The sequence below is a fragment of the Pleurodeles waltl genome, chromosome 9 (genome assembly GCF_031143425.1).
Source record: "Pleurodeles waltl isolate 20211129_DDA chromosome 9, aPleWal1.hap1.20221129, whole genome shotgun sequence".
NCBI lineage: Eukaryota > Metazoa > Chordata > Amphibia > Caudata > Salamandridae > Pleurodeles > Pleurodeles waltl.
Window position 1 is genome coordinate 1,102,306,262 of NC_090448.1, and position 22,471 is coordinate 1,102,328,732.

The window sequence follows — 22,471 nt, forward strand, 5'->3', positions numbered from 1 at the left end:
GCTGGCAGAGCAGACTAAGAGGACTATTTTGGTCCACCGCCTGTAATGCAGGATCCACGCAGCCAGTCATCGTTGCAGTAGGTGCCTGAGGATGCAGGGGAGAGATCCTTTCACTCCAAGGGAGATTCCTTCTTCCTTTTTGTGCAGACTGAAGACTTGCCACCCTCAGAAGATGCACAGCCGAGGAAATGTTCCAGAAGCTGGAAGGAGCCCTCAAAACAATGTTACATGAAGAGTCTTCTTTGTGGATCCTGGAGGGTCCAGTCGCGGTTGCAGTGGCTAGAAGTCGACATAAGGTTGCAGAGGAGTCCTGCAGGAATCTTGCAAGCCAAATCTGAGGACCCACCCCAGAGGAAGACCCTAAATAGCCCAGAGAGTGGGCTTGGTTACCTAGCCAGGTGACCACTTATCAGAAGGTGCCTCTGACATCACCTGCCTGGCCTGGCAACTTAGATGCACCCAGAGTTCCCTGCCAACCTTGGATTCAAGATGGCAGAACCCAGGGACCCTCTGGAGGACCTCTGGGCACCACTCCTGGGGTGGTGATGGACAGGGGAGTAGTCACTCCCCTTTCCATTGTCCAGTTTGGACTGGTTAGCAGGATCCCTGTGGACACAGCCAAACACACTGACAACAGGCAGGAAATTGGGGTGGGGGAGGAACCATGCCAAGAAAGAGGGTACTTTCCTACAGTTGGATGCAGGTTCCAGCGGCACAGTGTTCTTTGAAGCGCATTACAATTACCAACACCACAGTAAGGTAGTGGGAGGCAAGGATACGTTTACCAGCCTTTACACCACTACTCAGGAGGGTATAATATAATGGGATAGAAACTCGCCCTGTAGCATGGTGGGCAGAGAAAGGGAGGGAGAAGTGAGATACTACACACTGGCAGGCGTGTACTTGAATAAGAAAATGAATTGCAGCACTGCACACTCTATTTCCTTAGTAAGTGCTGAAAGAATGGAATATGTTGATTAAATCATGGCACTAGTGACTTTGATTCTGAAGTGTGTTAATATAGAACAAACACACAGCCAGCATGTTATTACCCTAGCCAGCTTTAAAGGAAGGTGCTTTGCATCTATGGAGGCACATGAGGTCAGCTCTTAAGACAGCACAGGGACACTAGAAGTCCTTTAGCTTTTCAGTCCCCAACCCCCCAACCATCCAGCCGGCAGGGAAACTAAGAAAAGGTCACATTCGAAATGTGACTGTAAACACGCTGGCAGCTAGGAGGCGGCAGAGCAAAATACATTTCCCATAAACTAGTCAATCAGATACAATGTGGCGTTCCAGGCACACAGTACACACATTAGAGAGGTCTGCTATCGGTCTGAAAGCTGTCAAACCCTTTTTATGAGGATAAAGTGCAAGTGTAAACCAATGACTTGTGTAAATATTCTGGCAATAGGGGAAACATGCAAGCGTGCAGATTAAAAGAAAGGGGTGCAGCCCCCATTGTTTGCAGAACTAAAGAAAGGGGCATGGCCTCCCGAAGTGGCCCATGCCGAAAGATGACGTGCGGCAGCCATGCTGATCATCAGCTAAATGTGACAAGAGTGCAACAAATACAAAGTGGCCAGCCTCCCAAGTGGCCCATGCTGAAATGTGAAGTGCAAGGTCTGTGAAGTCGGCGCTGCGCTGATCAAGAGAAACCCACGAACACTTATGTGAACTGCTGTTTCCGATTTTAAAAAAACAGTTCCAGGGCAGTAACTAAAATCCTAAAAAGTGAAAGGATACAAGTCCTGGGTGCATGCTCCATGGGAAGGAAAAACAACGTATAGGAGGGATAAATGGGAACAAATACCCGAATGGAAGCAAGTATTTGTAAAGGGCACTGGAAAACTGAATGGAAAGCAGTGGGCTGGCTGTAAGCCCACAGAGCTAACACAGCATGTCTCAAAGAAACAGTGCATGCACTGCCTAAGCTTGTCCTAAAAAAGTAAAACAAATGATCATACTACATTTACTTTTCTTTTAAAACCATAGCATCAACACAAAGTATGCAAAGAAAACAGCAGAGTATAGGAAGCATTCTCCAAAACATTTATTTAAAAGGAAAAAGGAAAATAAATATGTGGCACTGCTGACCAATAGGCTGCATTGAAAGATTAAGCATAGAAGAAATTGGCACTGTGCCTAAGAACCTCACAGGATTCCCTGTGTCTCATCATACCCCACAGGTGACCCTTAGGCCAGGTCATTTTTATGGAGCTATTAAAGAGTCCTCACACAAAGGTGGATGAGAGCAGTGATGACTTCTGCACTGGGAAATGGGTGGGTTGCTTATGAATTTAATAAGGATTCTCCTGGAAGAGAACTAGGATTACAGGTAAGAAATATATCTTTCTCTTCCAGGGGATCCTTATCAATAGTCATAAGCACTAAAATAGTAAAGCAAGCCCATCCCACAACTTGTGGACTTAGAAGCCAAAAACAGCTCTAAACCTTTAACCAAAAAGATTTCTTAATGAAGCCTGTTTACTTAGGTGTCTGCACCTAGAATCTGAGTCCAGGCACTGATGCTTATTAAAGGTCCCGGGAGGTTTCCAGGTAGTGGCTTTACAGATCCCAGAAATTGGCACGTTTCCCACCAGAGCTGCAGAAGCAGATTTTCCTCTAGTAGAGTGTGCTCTAGGCCTAGCTGATAGTGGCTTTTTAGCTAACTGATAGGATAGCACAATACACAAAACAATCCATCTGAAAATCATTGTTTTTAAGATAAGGCTAGAGCTGTGTGTACTGGACCACAGTTAAACTAGTGATCTGATTTTCTGATACTTGGTTTTATCCAAGTAGAATTTCAATACCCTCAACATCCAATGAATGCAAGAACATTCAGCTGAATTTCATGGATTAGGAAAGAAGGTACGTAGAGACACTGTGACTGAAGTGAAAGTCTGAGACTATCTTTGGGAGAAAACAGGGATGAGTCCTAATAACCACCCAGCTCAAATGAAAAACAGTATATGGTAATGCTGAACATAGTGCTTGAATTTCACTTACCCTATGGGTGGAAGTGATAGCCTCCCCAAAAAATCTTTCTCTAGATGAGTTTGCAAAGCAGCTTTATGGGTTGCCTAAAATGGAGGACCCATCGATTTGGAAAGGACAATGTTGAGTTCCCAAGGAGGAGAGGAATTCCTGACTGGGGGAAAACACCTTCTTAAGCCCCTTTTACAACAGGGATTCTAAAAAAGGAAATTTCTGGGGGTGATTTCCTGTAAGTTGTGATGGCAGCAAGTTGTACTCTGATGAAGGGGAACAACAACCCTGATTTGGCTAAGTGTAGGAGACCGGGAATCAGCATGTCCTCCTGGTAAGAAATTGGGTTACGGTTATTCTGTGCGCACCACAAATAAAACCTTTCATTTAAAGGCATAGGAACGTCTGGTGGAAGGTCTCCTAGCCTCCCCAAGAATGTCCATACACTCCATGTAAAGTCCTAGATGTCCATATTGGAGGAATTCAGAAGCCATGCTGCCAACTTTTGGGAGGAGAGGTTGGGCTGCAGTATCCATCCTCCAAATTTGGACAGGAGATCCCTAAGACATGGTAGTCTCTTGTGAGGCCTCTCTGAGAAAAGTAGAATGTCTGTGTACCTCTACTGGCGAGGTCCCTCTGGGGTTATTAGAATCATCCTGATATGAGACCGGTATAGGTTGAGAATCACTGTTGGAATGAGAGGAATTGGTGGAAATGAGTAAAGAAATCACCCTGACCAAGTTATCAAATGGGCATTCCCTTAAGACCCTGGTTGGGAGTATGTGGACGCAAAGGTGTGGCATTTTCTTTGGCTTATGTCCGCAAACAAGTCTATGAGAGGGATCCCTACCTAAAATATTTCTTGCAAGATGTTGTTGCTGAAAACCCAATCATGTTGGTCTTGAAAATTGTGACAGATCGTCTGCTTGTTCGTTCTGATTTCCTGGCAGATGGATGGCTGTTATCGTGAGATTTCTAGTAGCCATTTCCAGATGGTCTGCGGCTCTTGAGAGGACGCAAGTGAGTTCCCCCTTCAGGTTCAGGTAGTGCATCGTTGCCATATTGTCCATTTGGAGAAGGATGTTGTTGGTCGTGAGTGCTGGAAAGAAGGACCTCCGAGCTAGGTGAATTACTCTCAGCTCCAGCATGTTGATATGGTATGGTTTCTCTCTCGGACCACACCCTCTGAATCTGAAGGAAGCCCATATGAGCCCCCCAACCCCCAGATAGGTTCTATAGCAATTGTTTGACTGGGTAGTTCTTAATTAAAAGGAAGCCCTACCATGTGATTGTTCCTCCGAGACCACCATGGAAGAGACTGACGTGCTGTTTGTGAGAATATTAGTCTGTCTTCCCAGCCGTTGGAAAACTTGTTTCATTGAGCCTACAAACACTGCACTGTAGAGGTCCTATGTGCAACCCTGCTTTGGGAACTATTAATATGCAGGAGGGCATGGACCTCAGAAGAGATGCTATCTGCCTTGCAGAAGGACGAGGAGACTTACAAAGAGTGTGACACTTCAGAGTGATTGATGATTGTCTCCCCTCCGAAGGATGCACTCTTGCAGACTGAGTATACAGCGTAGCTCCTAGGTAGTGTAGCATTTGGACTGGTTCGATTTTTGATTTCTGGAAGTTGATGTGAAGACCTAGACTTGAGAGTGCCTTCAAACAAAAATAGAAATGCTCTTCTTTGGGACTGTTAGAAATGGGGTCTGTAGTTGGCAGTGGTTTTCACCCTGTCCAAGTAGGGGGCCTCACTCCAGTCAGGGTAAGGGAGCCTCACAGCTAAGATAACCCTTGCTCACCCCCCTTGGTAGCTTGAAAACACTACAAAAGGACACCACACTAGTTTAGACAAATAGCCAATAGTTATTTGAATAAAACAAGAGCAAAACGACAAAAGTCCAACATACAAAAGTAAAGATATACATTTTTAAAAGGTTAAATCTCAATCAAGCGCTTAAAAACACAATAGCTTCAACCAGGGCTATCACGACGTTACTGATGGAGTCATTCCCAACACGCCGGCGCTACTTGCAATGGAATGTGGGCTGGTCATGGAGTCGCACGGCCTCCAGCTACAGTATCTTTGGTAAATGATGAAACAAAGACTTAGCACGGAATCAGGTATGTGAGGCGTCGCTGGAGCCGGTGCGGCGTCAGTTCCTTACTACAACCATGGAGGTGAGGCGTTGGTCCCTTACTGCCAGGCAGGGGAGGTAAGGCATTGGTTCCTTGCAGTTGCAGGGGAGGTGATGCGACGTCAGTGGCGAGGCATCAGTTCCTTACGATCTGGCAGGGTCGATGAATCCAGCAGGTCAAGACGTGCGGCACAGACATAACGGTGTCGCATTACATCACGGGCCTCAGCAGAGTAGGAGATCCCGGACGTCAAGGACATGGCACTCAGGGCTTATGCTGTGGCGGGACTTAGGAGGTGCTGCAGCGGTGTCAGGCCTGCAGCGTCGGTTGTTGCACTCAGCAAGGACCACGGCTCCTGGTGCAGGCAGCGGCACGGAGTCAGACAGCAGCACCGGTTCTGAAGTCACTCTGGAGTCACTGCACTTTTTTTCTTGGTTACACCAGAACTCACTCCCAAGGGCAATGGGACTGGAGTTTGCACCACTTGGCAAGTCAGGACGCTCAGCAAGAGAGCCATGGTGAGGCAGATCGTTTGAAACCTGTATGTGGAAAGTAAAGTCTACTCCTTTCACTCCCAGGACAGAAGCAGCAGGACAGCACAGCAAAGCAACAGGCAAAGTGGCGGTCCCTTCTACGGCATCTAGCTCTTCTTCCTGGCAGAATGTCCTCAGTCCAGAAGTGTTCTGAAGTTGCTGTCTCAGAGGCCTAATACTTATACTCATTTCTGCCTTTGAAGTAGGCAAACTTCAAAGGAAAGTATTCGTAGTACACAAAATCCCACCTTTCCTACCCTGGACCAAGACACACTCCAGGGGGTTGGAGACTGCTTTGTGTAAAGACAGGCGAGGCCCTAGTCAGGCGCAAGTGTCAGCTCCTCCCACAACTCTAGCCCAAGAAGACCCATCAGGCTTTGAAGGGCACACCTCAGCTCCTCTTGTGTGACTGCCTAAAGTGAATACACAAACAACCCCAAATGTCATCCTGACCCAGACGTGTATTACACAGACAGGCGGAGGCACAGAATGGCTAAGGAAGAAAATTCCCACTTTCTGAAAGTGACATTTTCAAACTTACAATGTAAAAACCAACTACACCAAAATATGTTTTTTTAAATTGTGAGGTCAGAGGCCCCAAACTCCATATCTCCATCTGCTCCAAATGAGAACTTGAACTTAAGATTTTTCAAGGCAAACTCCATGTCACCCTATGGGAGAGACAGGCCTTTCAATAATGAATCAGAATTTAGCAGTAGCTCACTAACGGGACATGTAAAACATACCAGAACGTATCCTACCTTTTAAATACACCGCACCCTGCCAATGGGACTGTCTTAGGCCTACTCCAGGGGTGACTTGCATGCAGTAAAATTGAAGGTTTAGGCCTGGCAAGTGGGTGCACTTGCCAGGTCGAAATGGCAGTTTAAAAATGCATACACAGACACTGCAGTGGAAGGTCTGAGACATGATTGCAGGGCTGGTCACGTTTGTGGGACAATCAGTGCTGCAGGCCCACTGGTAGTATTTGATTTACAGGCCATGGGCAACACCTGATGCACTATACTAGGGACTTACTAGTAAAACAAATTGGCCAGTCCTGGAGAAACTAATCACCAATATGTTTTAGACAGAGCGCATGCACTTTAGCACTGGTTAGCAGTGGTAAAGTGCCCAGATACCTAAAGCCAACACAAGCACGTCAGATAAAGTAAAAGGAAGAAGGCAAAACGTTTAGGTGTAACCCTGCAAAAAGGGCCAGGTCCAACAGGGACAAAGAGCTTTTTTAAAAAAAAATATATCAACCAGTCGTCGAGGTATGGATAAATAAATATCTTTTTTCTCTGTAGAAAAGCTGTGAGAACGGCCATGCACTTTCAGAAAGTTCATGGTGCAGATTTAAGCCCGAATGTTAGTATTTTGTATTGGTAATGGCGAGACCCCACTGTAAAACAGGGGAATCTTTGAAGCTTGGTGGATATCGGGATATGAAAAGTGTGCATCCTGCAGATCGGTAACATATCTAGTCCCTTTGCTGTAGCTGTGGATATATTTCGTGCAGAGCCAGCAACCAGAAGTTTTCTCGGCGTATGTATTAGTTGAGCACTCAGGTCGAGGATGGGTCTGAACTCCTGTTGTAGGCCTTTCCTTATCTCTAGAAAGTAGCGGTAATATATTTGCAATCCCAGTTGTCGATGAGGAACTTCTCTATTGCCTCTTTTTTTATCAAGGTGGCCATTTCGGATTGCAGAAGAGGTAGTTGGTACGGAGATGTTCTTGCTAGCGGAACAGCTGGAAGAGGGGACTTGCAGGTTAGAGAATAGCCATTATGCACCCACTTGTCTTTTGTGATATTGAGCCACTCAGGCTTGTAGTTGACTATACTTCCCCCCCACAGGAGCGAGGAACAGTGAAGGGGGAAGTAATTCTTCATTGTTTTCCCACAGAATTTCCCAGTTCTGAAGATTGTTGTTGCTTCTGTGCACCTCTTCTCCAGCTCTTATAGGTCTACAAGGATGGTAGTGAGACCTTGACTGTGCCAATGGTGCTGCTGCCAGTGAGTGGCTTGGACTGTCTGTTGGTAATACAGCCTATTGTACGGCCTGTAGAGTCTTCGGTACTCTTTCTTTTTCTCAAGGTCTGCCGCTTCCGGAGTGTCAAACTCGGTTTTCATTCTTGACATTTCTTCTCTGCATGAGAACTGAAAAGGGTGTTGCCAGGAAAAGAAAGATTTAGGATGTTGTGGTGTGCTTCAAGCCTGCAAGATGTAGCCAGGGGGATCTTCTTGCACATTCACCATGGCATATCCACATGCAGCCAAGTCGGATGCATCTGCACTTATGATTTGGTTAGCAACTAGACCACCTTCATTAAAGACCTCCAAGAAGTCTTGTTTATTCTCCTTTGGGAGCCTATCTGTAAATTCTGAGAGCAAGTACCAAACAGATCTGTCATAGCATCTCCAGAGTGCAGCGGAACTTGATACCTTCATGAAGGATGCAGAGCTACCACACATTTTCTTTACTAGTGCATCTGTTTACTTTACGTATCTGGTGAAGTTAAGGAAGAAGATGCTGCCACAGTATATGATTTTCATGCAGCTATGACTATGACAGAGTCCAGACGAGGATCAGCCCTGAGAAATAATGGGCCTTGTTCCACGGCTTTATATTTTTTGAGTAGCAAAGATGGTGCATATCGTAATGCTGCTGGTGTAAGAAACAATTGCATTGCTGGTTCTAGCAGCCAAGGCACAAGAGGAAAAGGTTTTGATGCCTCTCTGTGATGCAGAGTTTACAAAATCACAGAGGATTAACCAGCGGGTATTGAAATATCTATATTAATCTTCGTAGCACACCTGATCAGGACATCATTGAAAGTGAAGAGGTCATCCACAGGTGAAATTTGTGTTGGAGGTATATTTGAGAGCGTTCGAGAATAATCTTGCACTTATGATCTAGATGATGTGGACCAAGATGGTGTTCGCCGTGCCTACTGTGAGATTGAGACCTCCTGGACCTTGACCTAGATCCTGATCTGGTGTGAGGACACCATTTTAGATCTTGATCTAATATAGTGCCATGCTCTGACTTGTAGACCATTGAGATCTTGGTCTCTTATGTGGGATTACTTTTGTAGTAGAGGTAGGAGGTAGAAAGGCCGAATTGGAGAGAAACCAGGCAAAGGTCTCTTCTATGGAGATGGTTATGAGTTCTGGAAGGTGAATATACCTGCAAGTACTCGAAATTAGATGTTGCAGATATTGGCCTTTTCTCACGTTCTCCACAAATCCAAGAGATAGGTGGACACGAGATTGAGATATTGACCTTGCAGGTGTTTGAGGCTGTGATGATACCACCGACATGGGTAGTTTTCTCTGGCAACATTGATTTAGTCTTAGACACCGTGTGTTTGTCTATTGACGTGGACTACGTCGTCTACATTGATGCTGGAAGCGTCAAATACCCTGACTGTATTTTATGCTTCGACGTTGTGTGCGCTGGGTGACGTCGGACAAACAAGCTTTGACGGAGTGTGCTGCTGCGACGTTGATGAGTGTTGCATTAGCAATGTATGGTGTCTAGACATCGATAGATCATGTTGCATCAGAGATGTGGCCTTCGACATTGAGTGTCGGGTGTGCTCCAATGTTGAGGGATGGCCTCTTTGCTTTCAACGGTGTCTTCGACATCAACAGCAATCAAACAGGTACTTTCTTTGGCATCCTACCTCTCGAATTTGACCAGGACCTTGATCCATGGTATTTTTCCCTTGATCTGCCTCTCTGGTGCTGTTTGGGACGAGAGGAGGGCTCTTTATAGGAAGTAGAACGTTCATCAAGGACTCTTTTGGATGATCAACTCTCCATAAGGTCATGCAGCCCGATCTTCTGACTGTCCCTCAGTGTGATGTTAGAAAACTTCTGGCAATGAGGACAGGAGTCAGGATGGTGGGAATTTGGGAGGCAAATAATACAGACTGCATGAGGGTCAGTCCTGCCTTTTTTCTTCTCACTAGCTGGACACTTCACGAACAGCGATGGCATTTTTTGACAGGATCAAAATGTTTTTCCTGTCAGAAAATAAGTTGTCACCACAGCAGATACTGGCAACTATCAAATGAACATGCTTTTCACCAAAGTCAGTGAAAATATTTCTGACTTTCTGGACCAAAAAAAAAAAAAAAAAAAAAGAGTTCAGTGCTCCAGGATCCTCGCTGAAGAGCTGGAGAAATGAACTGGCCTAACTGTCACCTGTGGGCCATGTTAGGATACAGTGGGTCCTCTAAGGTTCTTAAAGACCGTGCCATTTTTTTCTATGCTTAATCTTTCAATGCAGCCTATTAGCTAAAGCCTCAAATTTCCTTTCTCTTTTGCTTTTAATTAAAGGGTTTGGAAAAGGCTTCCTATACTCAACTGTTTTCTTTGCATACTTTGTATTGATGCTATGGTTATAAAAACAAGTAAATATAATATGGTCATTTGTTTTACTTTTTTTTCCCCAATAGGCTGCACTTATATATATATATATATATATATATATATATATATTTATATTAACTAGTGGCAGTTGCCACTAGGTAGTTATAGTTAGGACCATGTTTCTATAGAAAAAGCGTTCGACTTGCCTTTATCTCAGGCACGGTTTGACAAATCTTCATAAAATTATCCACAATTATCCTTCAGTGAATGTTGTTGTGCATGGAAAGTTTTGGGGTGATCCGTCAATCGGGGGACGAGAAACAGAGGGGGCAAAAAAAAGTTGTGTTTCCCATGTTAATTTCCATATGACCTTTAGACACGACTACAGATCGAATTGTTTGATGGAATGACACCAAATTTGGCAGAAACCTAGCTTTCGGTACACAGAACGCTTTCACTTTTTGGTGTAAATTTGTTCAGTAGTTTAAAATATATTAAAGGGAAAACAAATTTGTATATTTAGGACAGTGGATCCATTGCGACGTATTCGCGAATAATGAGTGGTATCTTTCATAGATTCACATGCGTCCCACCCTTCTCTCCATAGAGGCTCCCCTTATCTCTTCTCGTTATTTATCTCACTTGTGCTGGAAGTGATTGGAGCTTCAGTGGTGAGGGTTCTAAAGTGTGCTGTTACCTGATTGGCCGGACTTTGGGTCTTTTCTATTGATGTAAATATGCTTTAGTATTGTTTTCTATGTAAAGTTTCTCTGTACTGCTATTTGGAGAACCCAAGGGACTCCCAACTTTGAGGACGGGGAATGATTCAAGCATGTGACTATGAAAGATCCAGTACTGGAGGACTGTAGTTACAGGTAAGTAACTCATTTTCATCTCCAGTATTGGATCGTTCATAAATACACATGCTTGCATCAGAAACAGCAAGCAGTTTTGCAATATGTACATATTGTGATCCTATTGTCCTTGTGGGTGATGGATTGTAAAATAATAATAATAATACACATTATGTACCAACATATGCATGATGTGTTAATTAGCTATTGAATAAAGTAGCACTGAAGACAACAAAGGCTGACCTTCTTGAAACAGATGACGTAACAATGCCTGCTCAATTGCTGTACCACTGCGGTGTGCCGAATACAGGCAATTGTGCTTAGTGAAAGTATGAACACTCTTCCAGGTTGCAGCACAACAGATATTTTCCAAAGCAAAGCCTGCAAACAAGGCAGCCAATGTGGAAACTACCCTTGTGGTGGGTGCCTTAGGCTTGGAGGAAAGCGGTTTGCCCGCTCTGGAGTGGCAAAATTGTATAGTTGTGGAAATCCACCTTGCAATGGTTGCTTTAGTAACTGGTATGCCTTGTCAAGACTGTCCATATGCAACGGTTTTACAAAACCGTTTAGTACTATTCAAGTAGAACTTAAGACATCTTTTTATGTCACGTGTAGGGAGAGATTGCTCTGCCGGCTGGCCAGATTTAGGAAAAAGGTTTGTAAAATGATAGGTTCATTAATGTGAAATTGAGAAGACAAAGTAGGGATATATTTTGGATTAGTCCTTAGAATAACACTCTAGCTGTGAACCCGAAAAAAGGCTCTTGGTTGTGAACGACAATCTCAAGAGAAAGCTTTTGTCTCAGGCCCACGAGAGCACTGGCTCTCACATTGGAGGGCCAGAAACAAGTGAGTGGTGGCTGAACTGGTCAGGACTTGTCAGTCAGCATATGAGTAGTTGGTAGGTTTTCAGGGGGCACCTCTAAGGTGCCCTCTGTGTTCCTTTTTTTTAAATAATAAATCCATCACTGGGGTCAGTGAGGGGTTTATTATTCTCAGATGCTTTATATCAAACATTCCAGAATTCAGAGAAGCCATCATGTAGCTGTGGACTCGTATCAACCAGTGTCCAGCACATGCACTGAAACTGGCTTCCCTATACACTTACTATGTCTAGGAATGGACATAGTAGGGTGATATTTGCTCAGGCATATTGACCTCACATGCAATATAAAGCAGCCTGCCTTAGGGCTGTAAGGCCTGCTAGAGGGTGACTTTCATATACTGCATCCAGTGCTGGGGGCACAGCACACAGGTTGTCTGCTAAGTAGCGTTTTCAAGTTTGGGAGCACCTTACTTCGCAGCCTGCAATGCTAATCTGCATAAGGCTGGTGTAGGGTTCCTCAGAGTGACTGGAGCTCTGATGGGCCCTCCTCCGTACTCATGCCTTAGGTACCTGGGGTACCTTTTACTAGGGACTTATAGGGGGGTGAAGGGCTTGGTCACTTGGGGGATCAAGTGACCAGGTGTCTTGTTTTAGGGAAGGAATACTGGCACTGGGGACCTGGTTAGTGGGAATCCAGTGCACATTCAGTCGAAGTTGCATCTAAAAACCAGGCAAAATGTGTGTGGGGGAAGGAGGTAATGAAACCAGAACCCAGTTCCCTACAAATCGAGAGAACAGAGTTTAAGGATAGTGGTTATGTGTACTACTTTAAATTTTGTATTTCCTGCAATGCCAGGTAACTGATTAATTTTTTCAAAAAATGGTTTTGTGGAAAATTACAATATGAAGTCAAACTAATGGAGTCATTTAAAAGATAATAACAATTCCCTTACTTCTATGCATTCCCACCACTTATCCCAATAAAAATAGCACTCTATATGTATTGGTAGGTCTATTGTAGATGACAGCAAAGGGTTAAAAACCTGATTATATTAAAGGACAAAATGAGGCCTGAAAAAAAACGTGTTGATTAGCACCCAGACAAACCTATCCTACCCAGACACTGCGAACAACTAGAAATCCGAGGGAGTTGAGGACGGTGAAGAGTGCATAGATGCCACCAGGTTCTTTCTCAGAATGCTTAGCAAACACTAACATTTGGATACAAAATTGTTCACATTTTTTAGAGGGAACGTTTTGGAATGTACACAAAATGGCAAGTATCCTGCCACAAGCCATTCCCACACTTCTGATGAAAACAGTACTCCACATGTGTAGGTGGGTTCATCACCAGAGACGAGAATGGGCAAAAAATGTAAGCAAGTGGCTTTTAAGAATCTGCCGTACTTGAACCCCAGGTTGACCGGAACCCGAATACTCCAGGCATTTCTGAAAACTAGAGATCCATGGGAATCGAGGGTATCTTATGTGGGCGCCAGTTTTATGAACCTAAATAGTATCGTGCAACTAAAGGCCCCTTTGGAAATGCAGTTGCTTGGTAGTTTGTAATTATCTCACTGATAAAGGGTTGGAGGAATATGCTATGCCAGGGTAGAACGGGATAAACATAAAAAACGCTGCGAAAAGGAAGGGTTCTTTGTGTTATGTCACTCCACAGTTTTCTATCTGGTGCGGACACCGACACATTGACATCAAAGGCATAATCGCAAATGGTCTCCTAATAAAGCCCGGTAATGCTGCACATCTTATTACCGACAGCAGGCGGTATTATTATGCTTTATCAGGCGTTTATGAGTCTACATCCGAAACCGGGTACAACATGGGCGAGCAGTGTCTTTTTTGCACATGGATATGTGCCCCGAACTACCGTCCCACTTGTAATCGTAGTTTGGATAAAAAACAAACAAAAAAAAAAAAACAAGATTGTAGGCCCAAACATGTGTACTTGCACACTTGTATTGGGCCTAAAGGAGTAAAAACAGCCCCTAGGCAAACAAGGTAAAATGCCCACATCGGCATTGGTTGTGCTAAGGATCTACACCTACTGTTCACACAAAGACTGGGTTCTTCTTGTATGAGCTATGTGCAAAGCAAGCAAGAAACACATTCTTATAAGAGCTGATGAGTTTCCTAACAAACAGAACCCAGGTCTCACCAGCATGTATTTGAAAGCTATTAAGAAAATTTGATGTAACCACTTCAAGCAGCACAAACTAAACTCCTATACATGCCCTATCACATAGAACAATGTCATGCATATAATAAGGGTAGTGATGAACAAGGGAAAACGACAGCAGGTCAAGGTTGTATTGCAGGGCCAATACACACTAATTAAAGAGAAGGGAGCTAAAACACAACTATTTTTCTCATCCAGTCTAGGCAGCACTGCAGACACTGTAGCTGAGTTTTTCCATAATTGTGATGCCTTCTTCCCAGATAAAAATCAACAATGGGAATGGCTCTGTTTGTTTTCTTTATGACTTCAAAGAGCCAGTGAGGAAATCAATCAGTTTGTTAAGTTGTGAAAGGCAACTGGAACCTTCTTGCTGCCCTTTCCATAGGTTGTGAAAGTCACCAATGTAAACTGGTGGGGAATCCATTGGTGGTGGCACTGGTGGGGATGATGTTTGGATCAGGTAGTCATCCCACTCGTTGTGGACTGAAGCAGTGTCTCTGATTTCCCCATCCCCACAATCCATGTCTGTGGAAGGTGCATCATCCGCCTATGGTTCAGCTAAGGTACGAGCCAATGTCGATAATGGGGTGGGTGGTGCGGTTAGAATATGTGTGATCTTGTAACAGGTTTGTGGATCTGAGGTTACCGCATTGGTCTTGGCGTTTGTTTCAGAAGTGACTGGATTGGTCTTAGTGTTTGCATGGCAGGATCTGTTGTTGCAGGATCCAGAAATCTTTTATAATAGTCTTGGTGCATGTGTTGAAGATTACTGACCAATGTCAATGGCATTTCTAGTGACTCTTCCTCCTGTTCCGGTCGACCATAACCAGAATATTCCTTTTCATATGGTTTAGGTTGTTCTTCTGAGGCACAATACTGCTCCCAATAATATTGATCCTCTTCATTGTTCTCCTGGAACTTCACATGAAGTTCAGAGGGTCTGTGTGCTATCCCAAAAGGACCTACATCATCGGACTCCTCATCATATAGCAGATGAGAAAGTGGAAAAGCCGAAACCTACATAGATGTGCGATTAGGCAATATTGTCTCTGTTGGTGATTTTTCCGTTATGGGAATTAAAGACAATGGTATGAAAGGTGTTTTCATTGACGATGATATTGTAAACATCGTCAAGGTCTTCGTTGGTGGTGTTGTCAACAACGACGGGGCTCTCGGAATCCACGGGACTCTTGTTGATACTGTTGTTGTCGCCGACAGTGTCTTCATCATTGTCTTTTTGGTCAAGTGAATTCTTGTTATCATCAAGGCTATCGGCGCAACAAGATAATCTTAGGTGGAGCCGCAGCGGTAAATGTCGACGGTGTCATAGTGGTGACATTCTAAACTGTTTATCGACATTCTTTTTTTTTGCTTTAGCCATAACAAAAAAATAATGTGCGACAATTAGATAGTACAGTGCGTGCTAAGTCCTCATTCTGCGTTCGCCTAGCAATCATAGCTCCATGCATCCTTGTTCTAGGCCTGATTCAAAGGGGGCATAATGAGGTGGAGATTTGTTGGTATATTATTTTACACATGATTCCTATAAGGTTATTGCTGCAATCACATTTTCATTAAAGTACAGAATGCTACCACTGGCACCAGTAATGGATAGGCCTAATATCTAATTTGGAGATGCTGTCAGCGCTTTGGCTCTCGTGTTCTTGAGAAAGTAATCAGTGATAAACTTAGGCTCGGGTTCAGATGGAGTTGCCAATCTTGGACATGGACTAGAGACTACTGACCTCTCAGTAATGCATACGTCAAAACCACCCAGTCTTGCTTGTGAGACCTGTGGGGTGTATCTATCCTTCCCATTTATTCTGCAGCTTCAGGATAAAAGGCCATTAATATGGTATATACACAGATCTTCCTGGCACTAGTCCCTGGGATCCTAACAAAAGAATGGTCATATTTTAACTATAAATAACAGGTGAAAAGCTGAAAAATTATACAGGGAAGACTGAATGAAAAACTATCCACCTTCCATTATTTAGGTATTTTGTTTGACGCAAATGGGAGTTGGGACAGGTTAATGAGACCGCACAAAAAATGGGGTCAGCTGGTGATGCTATATATAGAATTGCCAAAAGACTGGGCCAAAAGCCGATATGGGAGCTGATCCAGCTCTATAAAAGTAAATGCTTAGTTGTGGGTACATATGAAGCTGGAGTTTGGGGATATGCTCCCATAAGAAAACTTCAGGCAGCAGAAAACAGTATTTTGTGTAGGCTTTTAGCTATCTCCAGAGTTACCGCGAGATTTATTGTTCCACATGGTACTAGGTTTAGGTTTTATAGAGGACCAGATTGGCTTGGCACCACTCCTCTTATAGTTAAAGATATGGAGTACCCCAAAGCACAATACTCAAGATGGTGTTAGCGGACTGCCTAAGCCTAGATAAAATGTCTGCAATCACATGATAGGTGCATATAAATACTTTTTTTTACAGTCTGTGACTCAACTAGCTATATGACAGACCTGATAGCACTGCCCCTAATTCCAAAAAGGATACTTAAAGAGGGCTATGAATCCTTCAGCGAGGAATCCAGATTGGAGAGTACTCTTGACATGCTTTCAGTTGCAAAGTACATGCAAATCGCTATAATCCCAGGTATGGAACCACATTTGTCCTGGATAACTAATCCGGAGCACGGATTTTATTTTAAAAGGCTAAGAATGCATATAGCCCATTTATTAGTGGGTTTTCCTGTAAGTGATTCCTGACATCCATTGCTCCCATGTTGCTCTGTGATGCTGATATTGCTTAATTTACACTGCACTTTATGCTTTTTTTACACACTGTATGACTTCCTCAGATTGCGCTTTTATCACCCTATTCTTCTGAAAACGCACTTTACATCTTATATATAGAGTCTGATTCACCTGCAAAGCCTCTCCTCTATTGAAATTTGCACTGCCGTCCTCAGTTAAATAGTTGCTGCAATTGCTTTAAGAAGAACCTATGCACTTTAACTGATTATTGGTTATCGGTTGGCATATGTTGAGACATGTGATAGAGACCTAAGCTTCATTGCTGCTATTGTACAGAGGGGATTGTATGTATTTTATTTGTTCAATGGATGGGTTTTTGATATGATGTTTAAACTGTTCTTAATTTTTGATCTATATCTGACACATGGATTAGATTTGTGCGTTTTTAGCCCCCAAAAAACTAGCCAAATTAAAAAATGAAAAAAATGAAAAAAAGATAGTACAGTGCATGCTAAGTCCTCGTGCTGTATGCGGCCCGGCGATCATATTTCCACATATCCCTGTTCTTGGCCTGATATTCAAAGGGGGCATAATGAAGTGGAGGTTTGCTTAAATATTTATGTACATGTGATGCCTCGAAGGTTATCGCTGCAATCACATTTTCATGAAAGTACACATACGATTGGCACCAGTAATGGCTAGGCCCAATATCTCATTTGGAGATGTCGTCAGGGCTTTGGCTCCCGGGTTCTTGAGAAAATAATCAGTGATAAACGTGGGCTTCGGTTCAGATGGAGTTGCCAGTCTTTGACGTGGACTAGAGACTACTGACCTCTTAAGAATACATGAGTTCAAACCACCCATTCTTGCTAGTGAGACCTGTGAGGGTGTCCCGATCCTCCTCACTTATGCTGCAGCGTCAGGATAAGAGGCCATCAATCTGTTATATACACATAGATATCTTCCTGGGATCGTAACTTGTGAATGGTCATCTTTAGCTATAAATAGTTGGCGAAAAACTGAAAAATGAGGAATGACTGAAACGGGCAGACGGGCTAATGAGCAGCAAAGCAGCAAAATAGTAAACTAATCAGACACTGAGTTTGGTGGCACTAATTGCGCCCATGGTGTCAGATGCAATATCCCCCTCTGGGGGCTGGTACAAACTCCCTCTCAATAGACAGCAGAAAGTATGCAATGGGCAAAGTGGTGTAGACAACAGGTAATATTACAATAATCGTTACGTATAAATCAGTAGATCAATAATGAATTAATCGGTAACCGGAAATCTCTAGATTGAATATAACAATTAGAAGGTAACAAAAAGCAGTAACATGAACAGGAGCCAGAAGCAACCAAGAGGATAATTAAGGTGGCCAAAGGTCGACTGCAGCATGGCTCAACTTGACCCCTTGGTCAATCCACCTAGCAAGTTGCCGAGGTTTCCAAGGTCCTCCATGGGCTCCTCTCTTGCAGACTCCACGCTCTGCCAGACTCCATGCCATGGGCACCTTTGAGTGACCTCCGTTGCCTCTGCCTTGATCAATTCTGTCATGGCTCCTGCACCTGGTCCTTCAGACCGCCTCTAAAAAGAGGAATCAAAAAGAACAGATGATGGACAGAATGCTGAACAATGTCAAACATTCACACCCAGTAACCGATCTAAAAAGACCTGGAGCACACAGACCAGAACCCTATCACAGTGACAGGATGCCTTGGTAGGTCACAGGCAGATGGTGGTATAAAGTGGTGCCTGCTGTTCCACAGCAATCCGTGCAACAGTTCGTACTTTTTGTGATATGGACGAGTATGTCGCCACAGCAACAGATGGGCAACTGAGGCAAGACAGGTGGACCAACAGGAGGTGAAGCAAAGCAGAGATCAGAATGAGCACTGGTGCATGGGCACAGTCAACTGCTTGCGTGCGTCACACTATGTACAATGTAGCCAGGACGAGAGGTGCGCTTGGGCAGTACATTCCACTAGCTAGACAATAAACAGAGCAACAAATTATCGACTAATCTTTAAGTATGAAACAGAGCCCCTGAAATTAGGAATCAATATCATCAAGATGTTTTGAGCAGCATTACGCCAGCATGCATTTCAGCTCTTACTATTGAAAATACTTGGGAAAATAGCTGACTTTACAATAAAGCTCCTCAGTGAAACATGGCATACTTAGATTTGAATCCACTTACTATCTGTTCTTAATGGAGGCAAACTGTGGAGCCAAATGTAAAGTGAATATGTCATTACAGAGATAAGAAAAACTGTCACTTGAATATACCAGACTTAATTGTCTTAGCTGTTCAACGTTTGAGGAGAAATGTTTCTTAGGAAAGAAACAGTGAAGCTAATTTTACTCCACTTTTCAGACACACTAGAACAGGGTGAGAGAAATCAAGCAATACTCAAACAAGTCCTTATGTGACCCAAACCTAACAGAGAAGCAAATGGTAGCTAAGAAAATCCTTGTGCACTGCAAAAATTCAAAGAAGAAATCATTAAACTATGAAGAACCTCATCATATCTTCAGTTGATCCTGTTACAAAGGCTGCTGAAGATAAGGCCTTCCTATTTGGAAAAATCTTCGGGTATGTAATAAGCATTTTAATACAAAGGATCCTTGAGTAGTACCATCGGTTCATTGCTTAGCAGTAGTTATAACAGCAGATCTGAATAGCCTAGCTCAGCAAAACTACGAGCTGGTCCTTTAAATCCAAGGATAACCTGCAAAACTGGCATCGAATACCAATAGCCCTCATAGGGAGATATAAAAAATGTAATACATTTACGATATTGTAAGATGAAATATTTACACCTGTACATGTTTGTAGAAAATTCTTTTATATGCATCATCCAAAGTAAAAGCCAAAATAGATCAGGAAATTAGTAGTTCAATTTGGAGTTATAAGAGATCTATGAGAGAAAGGAGTCCTTTTATCCCAGCTAGTTTCAAGAGGGTTGGAAAGAGGATGCTGATCTTTCCCAGATTTTAAACTATATTACAGAGCAGCAGTCATGAAACGTATGCATGTGTTGTTAGGTAACAGTCACAGTCTGGCCTTAAAGACTGCACAGATGAATTAAGACATCATGAAGACGCTACAAGGTCTCTTTCGGAATTCACTGGAACCATTTATTTTAAGAAAGCTAGTTTCATGACAGCAGGGGCAGTTTGTGGCATTTGGCAAGCAAAAGCAAATTAAAAAAGAAAAAAATCACATAGCTAAACAGACAAACGCTTGTATGGCAATTTTAACACTACCGAAAGTTTTTCGGGATGCTAATTGTCACACATGGAAAAGTCAGCTTTTTCCAGCTTGGGCAACTTTTTCAAGATAACTCAATGTTGTCCTCACTACAGGCGAGGGAGTTTTTTTTATTTATTTTTATGTGACCACATCTGTTTTTTCGAGTATTTGCAGTTTTAGGATTATTTCAGGAAGGCTGACTAGTCAAATATTATTTTGAGAGAGATTTATTCACTGCAATTAATCACAAGATAAAAAAAATAATAATAGAATGATTGAGATTAGGTATAATATGTTCAGTAAGCGTCGCCCTAAGGATCTGGCAAGACATGCTTGTTTCTGGAGTCATAAATATGAAATAAGAGTGATCAAAAAGGATTCAGAAACACTCTGCTATGTGTGGTACACCTGGTAAAATCTGCAAACCTGAAGGCACAAAATGATAAGACCGACATTCGATTTTATGCCAAAGTGAACAATCAGATCAAAGACATGGGTTCGCTACTTGTTCTGCCATGGCAGATTTCTGGGGGAAAGTGTTTGCAAAACTAAATAAACTCTATCATTCTGTATCCTGTTCTCTAACCACGCTGGCTGGAATAGTTGCCAAATTATGTATCTCTACCGAATGAGTCAATGGTCATCCTCCCGCAGTAAGCAGTGTTGGGCCAAATATGTGGCATGATAGCCTGAGGCTCCTTTGTACAAGAAAAGGGTTACCCTGATGAAGTTTTAAAGTTTGGGCAACGTGAGATCAGCGTTAAGTTTGAGGAATAAATGAAACTGGATACTTGTTTTTATAAGAAATGTATCGATGATAATTATTTGAACACTGCTACTTTGAGGTATAATTGTTTTCTGATTATCTTTGGTACTTCTTCTATTTAAAGTTGATTTTTTATTGTCATAGAAAAAAGAACCACAGAGCACTTCAGCCTTGCACAACTGCAAAAAACAGAAGTGAGATGTGCGCTACATAGAGGAACCAAAGAGATAGCAATTAAATGTAGGGGAACATAATGAATTTGACCTTGGCATTTTCTAGATAGTAACAATGCAACTACTCTCAAATGTTACAATCGAGAAGCAGAAACTAGGAAAACAATATTCCTACTGACGTATGAAGCAGGAGGATGTGCCGCTAGGTTCAGAGCCTCAAACAATTAATAAAACATTCAGATGAACTAGCTCGCGGTGACCATAGCGGGAACTTCAACTATGTTCTGCATCGTACCTGAGTATCAAAGACGTTGGTGAGTGCAGTTCCATACTGATGTGAAAGGCAGTCAGAAAGCCAACGACAGTCATGAATGACCTGAAAACCCAAAGCAATGTAATGAGGTGGATGTAAGAACTTTTCAACAATACAAAAAATAAGTATAAATGCTTAGGAGAAATATTTTACCTTCAATATTCCTTTGTCCTCAAATACCATCTGCAGTCCATTTTTAAAAGCGCGGGCACCCAAGACAAATATATCAAACAGGTAGACCGTACTTCTTGTTGCAACCTACAAAATATCAAATTAACTATGCGTTCACATCAGAGATACAATACATATATGTAAATACATGTTAATTAGGTTTCCAATTAATATCTACACAGTACATTAAATATTGAGCAAGACTATCAGTGAAAAGCACAGCAATGCAGCAGTCTTTGGCAAGTTTTTAAACCTTCAATTATACGGCCTCATAAGAAAATACTGTGTTATATATAAAAAAACTGAAACAAGTTCTGCATGGGTCAAAACTATTATCTATCGTATAAAGAAAAGCTGAAGTGGCGGTAAAGGAAGGGAAAGAAGACACAAGAAATATTTAGATGCAAATAGATGAAATAAGAGTGGCATACAGGTGCACTGGACAGAGCCAAAGCATACACTGAGCAAGTTACCAGTTGAGTATATTAATAATGTATTTCAATAGTAAAATATGGACTATTTGCATCAGACTAACATGAATCAAGAAGATACTCGTAAAACATGAGTACATCAGAGCAGGCCTTTAAATGGCTAACATGAGCTCGCTATCTTGCTAAGCGAAAAAGTTCCAGCATCTATACATCACATGTAGACACTTCTTGGCCTTCAATATCAAAGGATCCAGACAAGTACAACCCACAGTGATGTGGGCAGTCAATTGCGCCAATAAAATGAGGTAACCACTACTTCTTCATTATCATGTAATATTGTCTATCTAGCAGACGGCCAAAAAACAATACAATTCGGAAGCAGATAAAGTGTGCCAAACATCAGGCATTGTTAGTGTAAGACAAGACATACACCAATATGTAAAATTCTAAAGTAGGTGCATTTCAACAGACTCTCGTAAATAACATACATTGGGTGGCTAGCAAAAAGGACCATTCCTCTGCTGTATAATCAATGGACAGTTGGTTTATAATTCATAGCATGTAATGGTTTCTACGAGTTAGGAGACAAACGTATTAAAATATTGTACATCCCCAGTATTACTTCCTTGTGTCTTCCAAAGGTTTAAATATACATGAGTACAGTGGTATACAGGCAAAATGTGCGTTTCCAAGTCTGTCTTTAAAACATTTATAGATATAT

At 42.6% G+C, this 22,471-nt stretch overlaps 1 protein-coding gene across 3 annotated transcripts in view; it reads right to left on the reverse strand.

Annotated features, from left to right (window-relative positions):
* Positions 1–22,471, reverse strand: part of EXD1 (exonuclease 3'-5' domain containing 1) — a 555,213-nt gene that overhangs the window by 184,967 nt on the left and 347,775 nt on the right. For all 3 annotated transcript variants that reach the window (XM_069208820.1, XM_069208819.1, XM_069208821.1), the window contains 2 exons: positions 21,302–21,406; positions 21,131–21,211 (listed from right to left, as the gene is read on the reverse strand). In XM_069208820.1, the coding sequence (XP_069064921.1) occupies positions 21,131–21,211; positions 21,302–21,406 (186 nt within the window). The remainder of the gene's footprint in view (positions 1–21,130; positions 21,212–21,301; positions 21,407–22,471) is intronic.